At 39.6% G+C, this 13,685-nt stretch overlaps 1 protein-coding gene across 4 annotated transcripts in view; it reads right to left on the bottom strand.

Moving 5' to 3' along the window:
* Window positions 1–13,685, bottom strand: part of GLB1L2 (galactosidase beta 1 like 2) — a 2,046,079-nt gene that overhangs the window by 1,240,711 nt on the left and 791,683 nt on the right. For all 4 annotated transcript variants that reach the window (XM_044081172.1, XM_044081170.1, XM_044081169.1 and 1 more), the window contains exon 4: window positions 3,132–3,227. In XM_044081172.1, coding sequence (XP_043937107.1) covers window positions 3,132–3,227 — 96 coding nt within the window. The remainder of the gene's footprint in view (window positions 1–3,131; window positions 3,228–13,685) is intronic.

The raw sequence follows: 13,685 nt of genomic DNA, 5'->3' as shown, positions 1-13,685 counted from the left end.
TGCACCACTGGCAGTTCAAGTTCAAGAACAGACTACGGCTCCTGCAAGCTAGAACAAAATGAGGTGGCCAATTGCCAGCTCTTCTATTCCAAGGGAAGGGTGTGGGAACCTGGAGCTACACAGGTCATCTCAGGCTAATGCAAGAGGGCTGCTGCATCCTAACGTGCACCAACTGTTCCACAGAGTAGGGTAAACAACCCCCCCCCGCTACAAAAATGACATACCACAGGCTCCATGCTCACTGCTTCCCATCAGTCCTCTTGCTCTCTGAGCCTAGTAGAGAGCTACACTGAGGTTAGCTGTCTGATGAGTGAGGGAGCCCATCCACTGAAGGGATATATTCTGGAACCTAGCTGGAGAAGTTCTATATTAGATCTTCAAAATCTTTCATCGACGGCTTATTCATCAACCCCTATCCATCGAAACTAACTTCAGCAAACATCAAAAGTTTTTACAAAGTAACCAACTAGCCAACACCGCAACTTTGCCCTTTCCCCCCACCATACTGCAATCTCAGAGTCAATATATATAGTTGGGGGGAGAGCCCCCCACTTGGGTGGGTTTGATTTAGTGCAATGTGCATTTTGGTGGGGTACTGTTCAACTGGTTACTTACCCTGTAAAAAATGTCAATGTTTGCTGAAGTTAATTTCGATGGATTAGGGTCAATGAATAAGCTGTCGAAAGAAGATTTTGATGATCTAATATAGACCTGCTGGAGTAATTGAGGGGGGAATCCAATGATGGATGAGAAGAGAGGCCAGGGAGTAATTCTGCAACAGTACAGAGGAGTGAATTAAAACAAAACAAAAAAAAAACTCCTGAAACGGACCATTACTGCTCTCTTCCTTATATACAAAACTTCATTAAACTCAGGGTTTCCCACAAAAGAAGGTGAAGAAATAAACCATTAATTGTTACATTCCACTGCAGGAAAAATGTTGTGAACTTTCTAATCCTTCTGATTGGAATTTCTGGAAAATGCATCATCTGAGAAGACAAAAATAACCTCTCTCAAGCTACATCAACTGACGTCAGAGGGTCAACTGTGGAAAAGGCAACAAGATCACTTGAGAATCCTGCAATGAATCAAGGTTTTCTGTTTTATACAATAACTTTATCAACACTGAGATATTCATTTATAAGCTGTACATCTAACATATTCATTTATACGTTGTATTCTGTTTCTCCTGTGTATATACACTTGTATGTTAATATTGTATGATGTTTTGTTTTTGTATTTGTTTATGCGTGGAGATTTTCTCCTCGGGTCTCCGCTGAAAAAGAGCTCTGCAGCCCAGTCAGAGTAACCAGGTTAACAAATGTCAAATAAATAAACAATGTTCAGTCAATTTCTGTTTGTCAATGTCCAGTGCTAGATGGGCACACACTTGAACCAAAGTCTGTACAGCACAAAGCTGAAACAATACCACAAGAGTAGGAGTAGGGCCCACAGGTCCAAACAGTGTCACCTCAATACCATCAATGGCAGGTGCAAAGAGGTCTACATCTGCAGGAACAATATCTAACCAACAGTCGTCCAGAATCAACCTGCATCTGTCATATAATCTAAAAACATCAGCATCAGTCTGGTCAGAGCCACACCAGCTGACACTGGAACTTCTGAGTTCACAGGATAATGCTCCAGCACAAAGTGGATAACCCATTAAATCACTACGACCCATCAATAAATGAACTCTCATCTGATCCACCATCATGCTTCACAAAGACCAGAGACAGAGAGAGAAAGGAGGGTAATAACTGCCTACCTGTGTAGCAGCTCCACGATGCCTTTGGCATGCGTGGCTTAATCAGTGTCAGGTGTGGTAGAAAACCTGTAGAAGCAGGTTCCAATAAACTCTCATCTGATCCACCATCATGCTTCACAAAGACCAGAGACAGAGAGAGAAAGGAGGGTAATAACTGCCTACCTGTGTAGCAGCTCCACAATGCCTTTGGCATGCATGGCTTAATCAGTGTCAGGTGTGGTAGAAAACCTGTAGAAGCAGGTTTCAATAAACTCTCATCTGATCCACCATCATGCTTCACAAAGACCAGAGACAGAGAGAGAAAGGAGGGTAATAACTGCCTACCTGTGTAGCAGCTCCACGATGCCTTTGGCATGCGTGGCTTAATCAGTGTCAGGTGTGGTAGAAAACCTGTAGAAGCAGGTTCCAATATAGTACTGACTACAACCAATGAATGTTGAAAGTAGAAGGAAGGCTTCTCCACAGTTGCACGTGCAGAAGAAAGCATGCTTTGAGACAAAAATTATATATTTGGTATGCTTGACCTTAATGACCATTTGTTTAATAGATTTGGCCAATTTGACAAAAAAAGGTTTCTGAGAAGGATAAACAGATGTAGAAGAGGAAGGTATAACTGTTAAACTGGGAGAGAGGAAGGAGACTCCCACTACACAGAGATACCACAGAACCAAAATGGCATAGCTAAGACCTTTCTTTAATTTGGTAGTCAAATAAAAGGGTACATGGTTATTTATCTTCCTTGTCTCCTCCAGGTCACATCCTTAAGACTACCACAAGTATGACATGATTCAGGCAAATGTGGCAGACTAAACAACAGCCACACTTACTGTGACTGCCAGTACAGTCACACTTACGAAATAATTGAAGAGTGACACTGCAAAACAGCCCTAAGGAAAAAATGGGAAAGAAGTATCAGCACAAAGTAAGGTTTGCCTTAAGAGCAGAAGATAATTAACTTGTTCAAAAATATTCCAAAACATTGCAAAGACCGTCACAAAACCAGTCAGGTAAAAAAGAGAATGTCAAGTTTTCGTTATAGCGCGTGGTCACATTGAATCCTATAGAACACATTTAGCAGTGGAAAGAAATGGGAAATGGAGGGGACTGTGCAGGGCACCTTGTGTAAGTGTCAGTAAAAGAGTTGCCTGGGACAGTTTTAATCACTGGAAATATTTCTTACAAATTTTATATTTATTACAGACTATTCCAATTGTCAATGCCACAGGGGATGGCACTGCAAAATCACAGAGCAGAATTTGCATTAGGCATAAAGATACATCTTGAGTTACCTAATTTAGTCAGAACACTTGGTTTCTGAAAATACAATGTGCATTTCTCTTTTACACAAAGAAAAAAAACATACCTGGGTAAACCTCCAAGTTCCCACTCCGAACAGATGTATGGACCCGGACGAAGAAGAACCCACAGTCCAACTTCCTCTGCCACTTTGATAAATTCTCTAAAAACAGAAATAAAGTATTTATTTAATTGATCACCTTTACTATGCAAAAAGTAAAAATAAATGAATGATACTCTAATGGCATAACTACCGTGGTTAGCCTCTGTACTGTCTCACTGGCTAACAAATCAGCACTAGGAATTACTCCTCAACTGACCAAATTAATTTTCACTCTATTGCACATAACACTGCCAACTCTACTGTCAAGACCCTCCATCCCCATAAACTTCACAAACTGGTATGAACTAACACTATTTTTCATTCCCTTCAAACCTGCTCCCCATGCGAAAAAGTGTTCGATTTTCCAACGCTAGTTACAAATCCATCAGTAGAAGGAAGAGACCAAGATCTATACTCAGGAAAACAGCTCAATCACAAAGTGGTACTTCTGAGGATGATTCCTCTTCTGCCACTGATTTTGATTTCCCTCCTAACCAAGAATCTCCAGCTGCCAAACGCAAACCATCTTTAGACCCTTTAGGTACAAAAAACGTAGAGGGGGAGAAAACATAGAAAGAAACAGTGAATATTCAACAATTGCTACAGAAAATTGTAACTCAGTAGATAAGGTACACAATATTTCCTCATACGAATTGTCAGATATTACCAAAAGTTCTCTGGTTTTGTCAGATATTCACAATAAAGCATTGAATAAGGGTCTCAATTTTGTACCTACTTTTACTGTACCTGAACATGTTTTAGTCAATGAAATGAATGACTTTTGTAGATTACTTAATCTTAGAATATTTTTTTCAGATACTGCAAACATTCAAAGATCTACTGGGTTTCAGTTTGGAAGATCCGAGTTCCAACCCCCTATGGATAAAAATGTGGCTATTTTCAAAGAATGTGTTCTTAAGGAGTTGCATTTTTCTCATGAATACCAGTCAACTAGACATAATTTGACTAAACAGGAACATCAAGCCTTACTTGAACTCAGTTCTAATCACAATATAGTAATTTTGCCAGCAGACAAAAGGGTTGACATTGTAGTGATGGATTGGGAAATGTATTATGCTGAGGCAGACAAACAATTGTCTGATGCCCACTTCTATATACATATGGTTGTTCATCCTACTGCAAATTTCAAAAATCACATTGATTCCTTTCTAGACCTAGCCATGAGGAAGGCATTATTAATCAAAAATCTTGCAATCAACTGAAGTTTTTAGATCCTATTCCTCAATATCTATATATACTTCCCAAGATACATAAAAATCCCACGTGTCCACCAGGTAGACCAATTGTATCTGGGAAGTACTCTCTAACTGAACCTTTATCTGCCTTTTAAACTCAATACTTACAACCTCTATTATCCATGGTCAGGTCCAGATTAAAAGATACTACCGAATTCCTGAATATCATTCAGGATACACAATTGGAATCCAATTGGTATCTCTGCACACTGGATGTCACCTCCCTTTACACAAGCATACCACATGGGGCTGGACTACAGGCCATTCAATATTGGCTAAATAAATCCAAATTATATACTCCTGGTTTCAACAATTTTCTATTAACTCTAACAGAACATGTTCTAACCAAAAATATTTTTTATTTTTACGGAAGTCTTATTGGCAGGTCAGAGGTACAGCAATGGGAGCATCTTTTGCTCCCATCTATGCTGACCTCTTTATGGGATTTTTTGAAGAGCAACTGATTTATGATACTACCAACAACTTTTTCTTGGATTAGTTGGATATTTGGAGACGTTATTTGGATGATTGTTGGATGGTGTAGCGGGGTGATGTACAATATGTACATGAATTTGTCAGTTATCTTAATGATAACAAATGGGATATTCAGTTTACTCTAAACATTGAATATCAACAAATTATATTTTTGGATGTAATTGTTACTCGAAAGGAAGATCGCACTTTGGATACTCGGGTACATAGAAAATTTCCCAAATATAATACCTTACTTCATGGTTCTAGTCATCATCCCCGTCACATCATCAACAACATCCCCAAGTCTCAATACTTACGCGTTAAACATATTTGCTTCTCGGAATTGAGTCATCAGGAATGCATACAAGAACCACAACCACTAAGACTAGTTACAACATTTGGTAGCAATACTCCAAGGTTTAGAAATATTATCAATAACCACTGGGATATTCTACTTGCACATGAACAAGTTAATGGGATACTTCCAGACAGATGCTCATTTTCGTATCGCAGAAGTAGAACTATTAATTCACATTTCACCCATTATAAACGTTACAATCCACCTGCAACAATACAGAAAACACTATTTGGTGACACACTAGTGGGTTGTGTCCCTTGCGGTCACTGCAATGCATGTTCACATATTTTTAAAAGCAAGGAATTTACTATTTGCAACACTTCAAAAGTTCATCAGATTAGGATTTTTGGTAATTGCAGCAGTGACTGGTTAATTTATTTAGCTACTTGTACGTGTTCATCTTTTTATGTTGGACAAACGTCACGTCCATTCAGACACATTCAGAAATAAGCGAGCACTTAAGTGAGATTAGAAACAAAAGGACTTCCAGCGCTCTTTACAAACACACTACCATACACCAAACTGCAAAATTCAATTTTACTATTATTGACAAAATTCAGATGCACAGAACTTTCAAAGCTAGATGGCATGAAATATTAAATAATAAGGAATCATCCCGGATTATTAGGCTGGGGGCTCTGTTTAGACCTGGCCTTAACGAATTAAGTTAATTTTGGTTTTGGTGATTCTGTCTAATGAATATGTATATTTTTATTTCAGGTGTATCTCTTTAAATACACACATATATAAGCAGACATTAGGGTGTGCTCTAATGGAATATTTTGTTGCACTGAGGAAGGCTTGAACTTTCAGCCAAAACCGGTTTGCTATTTATTGGAGTTTGCCACAATAAAGCCTATAATTTATTTACCTTTCCTTGTGCTGGATTACTTTTTGATATACAACTTATTAATCATTACCAAACATTTTTAGTTAATAAGTAGATCAGGTGAACTTATGTTAGTAGACCATTTAAGGCACAATCCTGGTCTATGCAAATCATACAGATTCCTGTAATCATTGCTTGATTTACATCATAAATCATAACCGGGCAACAAGTGAGCCATCAACAAAGTTCAGTGATTATGCAAGGCCTTAACCTGCTACCTCTATGAAACTGTGCCATCTTTATCTCTGGCAGTCATTCTATATTTATGGGTCAGGCAGCAAGTATTTGTCCTTTGTTTTGTTTTCAGGTAAAGTCTTAGTAAACGTGTCCAAAGGTATTATGATTTTCTGTACTGCTCATGTGTGGGTGGGTGATATGGAATTTCCTGTTTTTGAGCTCAGCATGGAGAAAAGTTTGTTCTTAACTCTTTTGGGAATTGTGATTTACGTTTCAATATGAAAGGATGAATCCAAGTGTAAAGCAGTGAGAGTCCAGATGTTTTTCTACAGCACAGAGCTTACGCAGTAAGTGCATTTAACAGAAAAAAGGGAGTGAAGTAGACTATAGTACAGCACTGTCTGTGCCTCAGTGAGACATTATCCCTTTCACATGTGCTGTGTTATATCTCAGCAACAGAAGCAAGGTTAAAACTCTGGGCGCAAAGATGGCTCACTTTCCTGCACTTTTTTATTTCAAAATTGCATAAACAAAATTTTTAAGGTTTAAAAAAAATCACTCTTCAAATGGTGTATAATTAAAAAGTACAGTTTTGTACCTACCATAAATGTAGATGTTCGAGGATTCCCTTGCTGCTGTCCTGCAGTGGTGAAGTATAGTCCGCTGGCGGCCCGAGTCGCAATACCAGAGTATGACGCCGTCGCCGTCATCGCCGATGCTTTAGACTGCAGCCAGTACGCCAGGGTACTCACGCCACGCATGACGACGCCATTTTCCCAGATGTTTTTTGCACCCCCCACATGTACAATACAAAACAACCAATACCCCAAAAACTGCACCACAATAAACAGTAATATATACAAAAAATATAAGCATGTAAATAAGCATGTAACGGTTGATCACAACACAGGGAGAACACAGAGGGAAGGAAGGATTGCAAGTAGTAGTAAACTCAAACATCTACATCCTTGGTAAAAAACTGCATGTACTATGTTCTTTCGTCTTCTCCGCAACAGTCCTGACAGGCTGTAGAATCCCAAAGTAGAGTAGGAGGCTGCTAAAATTATAAAGTAAAACAGCTGTGGCAAAACCACAAACAGTGGCAAACAGTATAAGTCCAGGTGATAATGTATAGAGGTGATAATGGTGATAATGAAAGTATGCTGAGATGCACAAGTAGCTGCCCAGCCCCCTCCTTAAGTTCCCCCCCTTAGAAATAGTAATGAAGTGGGAGAAGCCTCAGTGGAATGAGTGAATGAGGCCTAATCCCAATCTTGCCTAAATGCCATGATAAATGCCAAAAATGCAAAAATCCAACTAGAAATAGTTTGTTTTTAAAAGGGGTTTTGACACCAACTGCCACAAAAAGAAACAAACTGCTGGACAAGTAACTGCAAAGACTGCTCTGCCTAACAGTAATAACCAACAAAAACATCTTGCCTGTGTTAAAAGTAAAATCTTTTTCCCCTTTTTTTTGAGGATCTGCAAAAAAAGGCAAAAGTAATAGTTTGGCTTAACTTGCCACTAGAAACTACCTTTAGGCATAACATAAGGATTATAATATAAATGATACTCAACCATGGATGGAAAATCAAAAAAAAAGGCCTAAGGGCCCAAAGGGCCTGCAACTCAGACCCTTCTGCAGAAGCGCCAGACCACCAGAAAAGCAGTCCACATGACAAATATTTCAATTCAGGCTTAGCTGCTCAAAAGGTTGGTGTAGAGTTTTTTCCCACAACAAAAAATTGAGATCCCAAGGAGTAGGAGCCTACGGGGGTCTTATATTATATTCCCTCCCCTAAGAAACTGCTTGAACAAAGGATGAAAAACAAAGGTGGGTCACAATCATAGTCTGAAATTGCTGCAGCATGAACCTTCCATTCAGTAAGATATTGAATTTAATCTCTTAAATTAGGCTCTGAAAAACACTCTTTCTTTTTCTGTACCCTCCTACAAAAATCTTCTTCCATTTTTAAAATGTGACACTTTCCTAGTACTAGGTGTTCTAGCTTCCACACAGACATTTAAAACTTCAGATGAAGAGATGAACCTTGCATGAGAAGCAGAGATCGCCCTTCTGCTGTGATGAAGAGTGTGAAGCTTCACATTGAGCAGATGACCGCCCTTCTGAGGAAGACAGATGAGGACCTTTACCAAAAGGCCATGGAGGCTTTTACAAGACTCTTAAAAGTGGGCTTGAGTAAGTTGCCGAGACCTTTCTGAGCTATCTCTTAGTTCCTTGGCCTGTCCTGGGAAAGGCTAGAACATGAAGGGCATAGAGGTGAAGGAGGTGAAAGGCATATATACTTTCCAAGTTGTGTGATGAAAGACAGAGCATCCACTTTCCAAGCTGTGTGATGAAACCCTTTGTGCAATACTTGGCAGCTGGTGGTTTAGTGAGAATTTAACAGATTCATGTCTGAGTTCCACATGACACTGTCAATTAGTTTCATACATGAAGAGATTTTTTTTGCCGTGGGGATCTCATGATTTGTCTGCTTAATACATCTGTTAGGGAGTTCTGTGCTCCTGAGTCAAACCTTGCCTGAAGAGTCAGTGAAAGGGGCTTGCTGAAGGGCCTGCTATCAAATCATTGCTTGCCTGCATAGAGTGATAAGAATGTGTTCCCCCTTGCTTGTTGATGTACCACATGACAGACACCTTGTCTGTCAGAATCAACCAACAGTTACCTAAGAAGTAACTCCTTGACATCCATCAATGCAAACTGACTGCTAACATCTGTAGTCTGTTGACTCACCTGTCTTGTATCCAGCCCATTTAGATCTGTCTTGTATTGTCTTTCCATTTTAGATGAGCTCCCAAGCAGTGTCCGAGGCATGAGTCGCTAAAAGAGTCCCATTTGGCCGGTCACAGAGAGTCCCTATTTAGTGACATTCCTGAGCCCACAAGGTATAGGTTGAATGAAGGGAAGGTATTACAAGAATGACAGTGTCCAAATCTTGTTTGTTTGACCATGCATTGCTCTGAGCATACATTGCAGCTTCTCATAAGCACCAGAACATTGGATGAACCCCATCGTTAAGATGCCATGAACTGCAATCAGTTTGAAGGATCGTCCTTAGTTGATGCACGGACTGATGAGATAGTTGATGGAAGCAAAGTGACCAAGGCTTGTTTGTCCGCTAAAAGGCCATCTTTGTGCTGTATTCAGTAAAGCACCATCTAAGAGACTGTACTGAGAGGGTACTAGACACAGAATTAGCTCGCTCAGGCAATACTCCTAGGCATCTTTCCACTGCTTGCAGACATATTCCAGATGCTGTAGATATTGTTCCTTTCTTGAGCCAGAATCAGCAGTCGCCCAAGTAATCAGGCGCCGAAGAAAGTAAGGTAAAATTGAAGGCCTTGCTATCACTGAGCCAGAACTGGGTAGAATACTTCACAGTAGATAGAATGCAGGGCAATGCAGAGAGAGGCAATGCAGAAAAATCTCCTGGAACAAACCAGTTTACTTTCTGCAACTTAGCCTTATAAGCACATGAAGGCAAGCTTCCTGAACCATCCAGTCATCCAAGTTGCCTGCCCAGCAGAGGTAACAGTTGCTGTAACGCCAACACTTTGAACTGGGAATGTAAAGATAAGTGTTGAGGATAGATAAATCCAAAATTGGTCTCCCAAATCCCTTCTTTGGTACTAGGTTCCCCTTATAATAAAATCCAAGCTGGAATCTGACACGCTGACTGGCCTGATAGCAGGACTGGCTGAATAGCCCTATGTGGAGGACTGAGCCTCTTTTTTCTTGCCTCTTTTCTTTGTGGAGAATGAAACAGTAAGCATAGTGTGGAAATAAAATCTGCACAAATGATGAATGAGATATGATGCCATTTCTTGTCCAGGAGTGATTATCCTGATCCTAAAGGAAAAGAGACATCAGAGTCCCAAAGGAGCTGCCAGACGAGGTCATTGGTTCAGCTGAGGCAGCAATATTGGCAGGTGCCTCAAAGGACCGGGACCCCTGCCCTCACCACCTGTCTGGAGCAACTGAACTGTGAGATCTAGGCCTAACGAATCCCCAGCCCTGCCCCTACCCCCTAGAGACCTTACCCTACTGGGAATGTCCATAAGCAGGATATGTCCACAGCAGGCTTCCCATTCTAATAAACTGAGGCTGCACTCAAAAAATTTAACAGTCTGTATAGATCTAGCTTTGTCCTCCATTTTCTTTTAAAACTGCTTCCACAGGCGGCACAACAGAATACACCAGGACACAAGGAGGAGCATAAAAAATCCTGGCTCCCACATGCTCAGCTAAGCTCTGATCCTTCAACTTCCGCGGTTCATGAAGAACAGAACTAGTAGCAGCCCAGAGGGGAGTGCGCCTGAACAGCATCAAAACTACCACTGCAATGCTGCTACCCCTTTGTTCAGACACATGAACCAAATCCAGCAATTCTTACACTCAATACCTTCCTACCAAAGCATCCACCTTAGATTTCCAATTGTGAAAGGAGATAATTCTGATATTTCAGCATATGAAATTGACAATTCAACGCTCATGGCTAGAGAGGGAGAAAGTATATGCTTTCTTACCCCACCTATCACCGACTGACTGACTGTTTTGTCCTTGCCTTCACTTGTTTGAGGCTTTGTATGCCGGAGCATCCTACCTAGGATAATATATCCGCTTGCATACACTAACCTAGCGCTTCCCAAACACCAATTTAGTACAACTGCTTGCTAAATCTAGCACAAGAGCCGCAACCAACGCAAATCTCAAGACAACGCCAACAAGGTGGCCCTAAACAAGGTATACACAATGTATGATATGATAATCCGGTCGCAGTTATTCACAATTTCTGACATCCTGCCAAATTTTGAGGCAAGAAAAACCAAAAATGTTCCCAAAAAACCAAAATAGCCTCAACTGTTTCGGCCTGAAACCCGGGGTCTGAAACTCCTACCCGAAAATCTCAACCGCCAACCTGCAAACTGCGAAATTTTTTCTCATGCGCGGACCAAAGACAAAAGACTGACGGAATCATGCCGTCACATTAGTACTCGCATCGTACTGACGCCAGTCTACCGCGACCCACGCGCCAGCCGCCACCTCTGCTCTGGTATTCGGGCCGACTGGGACGCGGACTATACCCAATTGTCAGGACTGCAGCAAGGGAAGACGAAGAACATCAATTAATATGACGAATGAAAAAATCTAATTATCACAAACAAATGAAATATTATGACAAAATGAACCCAGAAATCAACGACAATTCTGTAATATCTGAAGTTAGTACTAGCACTAATTGCTTAGATATAGCTAGAATAAGTGTATAAGAATAATCAATTAATAAAAGACTACTGAAAGAGACAAGCTGTGTATTCTTTAGGAGCAATTTTCTGTTGTAGGTTACAAAAAAATACTGGTAAGTCACCATAAAATCTACACATGTGAAAAGAGCCACTAGTAACTGAATCCTTTATATAACAATCTGTTACTAATTAGAATAGTAAAGTATGGAGGCACTTAAAGGTACAAAGCATAGAAAACATGTAACAATTCTAAGTAAAGTAAATCAAGCATGAAAATGGTACATCCTGTGAATGGCATTTAATATGTTTATTTGGCCTTGTGTACCACATGTGGTTATTTCTATATAGGGAAAACAGAATGTAGCCTTAGGAAGCATATTTATGAACATTTATATGCAATTAGTAAAGCTAGTACAAATAATGCTCTTTATAAGCATAGTCTAGTATGTAAAGGTACTAGTAGGTCCAATTTGGGATTTTGGACATTGTAGTTGACAATATAAAAGGAGGTTGGTGGAAACTAAACCTGGAGATCAGAGAACTATATTGGCAGCTAAAATTAAACAACGTGGTACCTCCAGGTATGAATGACAACAGCACTATTGGCCCCCTTCTAAAAAAAGTGCTCTTACTCTATAAACATTATTCATAACAGAAAAAAAACAAAAAGCGTGAAAATGTGGATAACACAAACTAAACAACCAAAAATCTACCTTGTGATTGTTTACCACTGTTTACCTTTTGGCATTCTTTTTATTGTTGTAACGTTCAATAAATTTTATACCATTTCCTACTGAACGACTCTTTGATGGACATTGACCTCTAACAATCACAAGGTGGATTTTTGGTTGATTACTCATAACAGAACATACATTTACTTATATGTTTTTTAAGTCAAAATTGATTTTATGTTTTATATTCATTACAGGATGTACCATTTTCATGCTTGATTTACTTTACTTAGAATTATTATATGTTTTTATGCTTTGTAGCTTTAAGTGCCTCCATACTTAATTATTCTAATTAGCAACAGACTGTTATATAAAGGATTCAATTACTAGTGGCATTTGTTCTGATGACGTCTCTTACAGCTTGAGACAAAAGTGCTTAACCTTTCATACATTTTATGTTAATAAACAGTTTTACTTGCCTTTGGATTTTGGATTTTTGGATACTACTGGTATTTGCATTAGCTGTAGCACAGTCGTGTGGGGTCAGTTACTTGCTCAGGATGGCTTTTTACATTTTCTGATAGTCTTGGCTGAGCCATCTTTTTAACACACTGGTTTTGGCTTTACATGTGAAAAGTGTCAAAACACATTGCTCACATTATCCATGTAGTGTGTGTTTTTGAACGCTAGTGATAATTAAGCAACAAATGCTGTTCAGTGCAAGAAACATAAGGACCATAGTACATCACAAGAAGTCCACCCAACCACAAAGTGGGGATTCTGGGAGATGACAGCCAGAATGTGAAAGTAATTTATTACTTGATCACAGCTAAGGCATTTTAATATTGCTTATCAGGATCAACATGTGCATATACATTTAAATACATTACTATACCCTGAAACTCTGCCACTTGATCACAGTAAAACATAAGAGAAGTGTCTTCCCGGACAGGGGTCATGGAGGGAGAACCTGTGTGTGAACCCAACTGTTGCTATTTTTACTATACAACAACTAAATTTCAACTGGCACTGGTGTGAAAGTATGTTTTTGCTTTAGGAAAAATCAAGCTGAACTATATTACTGCAGCCATTATTAATTTCACTAAACAAATAGCAACAGTTGAGCGGAAGAAAAAAAAACAGGAGCAAGTTCCAATGCCAAACCAAACTTTTAATGAAGCAAAAGGTAAGCACTTCTGTTTGGAGAGAAAAAAAATCACCACAAGACCTCTTCAGTCCATTATTAATTTCACTTCATCACAATCAAATATAAAAGGTACAGTACACACACACTCAGAAAGTGGCTAAGTATGAAGAAGTGGAATTAGTCAGAGTTTGAAAACAGCTGATGGCTGATCTTACTTTGGGCAGTGTGTTCATGCTGGATGAAGAGGTAGTTTAGAAGTAAAAGCAGTGAGCCTG

This window comes from Protopterus annectens, chromosome 8.part0, assembly GCF_019279795.1.
Source record: "Protopterus annectens isolate FY-2018-M chromosome 8.part0, PAN1.0, whole genome shotgun sequence".
Lineage (NCBI taxonomy): Eukaryota > Metazoa > Chordata > Ceratodontiformes > Protopteridae > Protopterus > Protopterus annectens.
The sequence above is the reverse complement of the archived record's forward strand: the minus strand, read 5'-3'. Positions and strand labels throughout refer to the sequence as shown.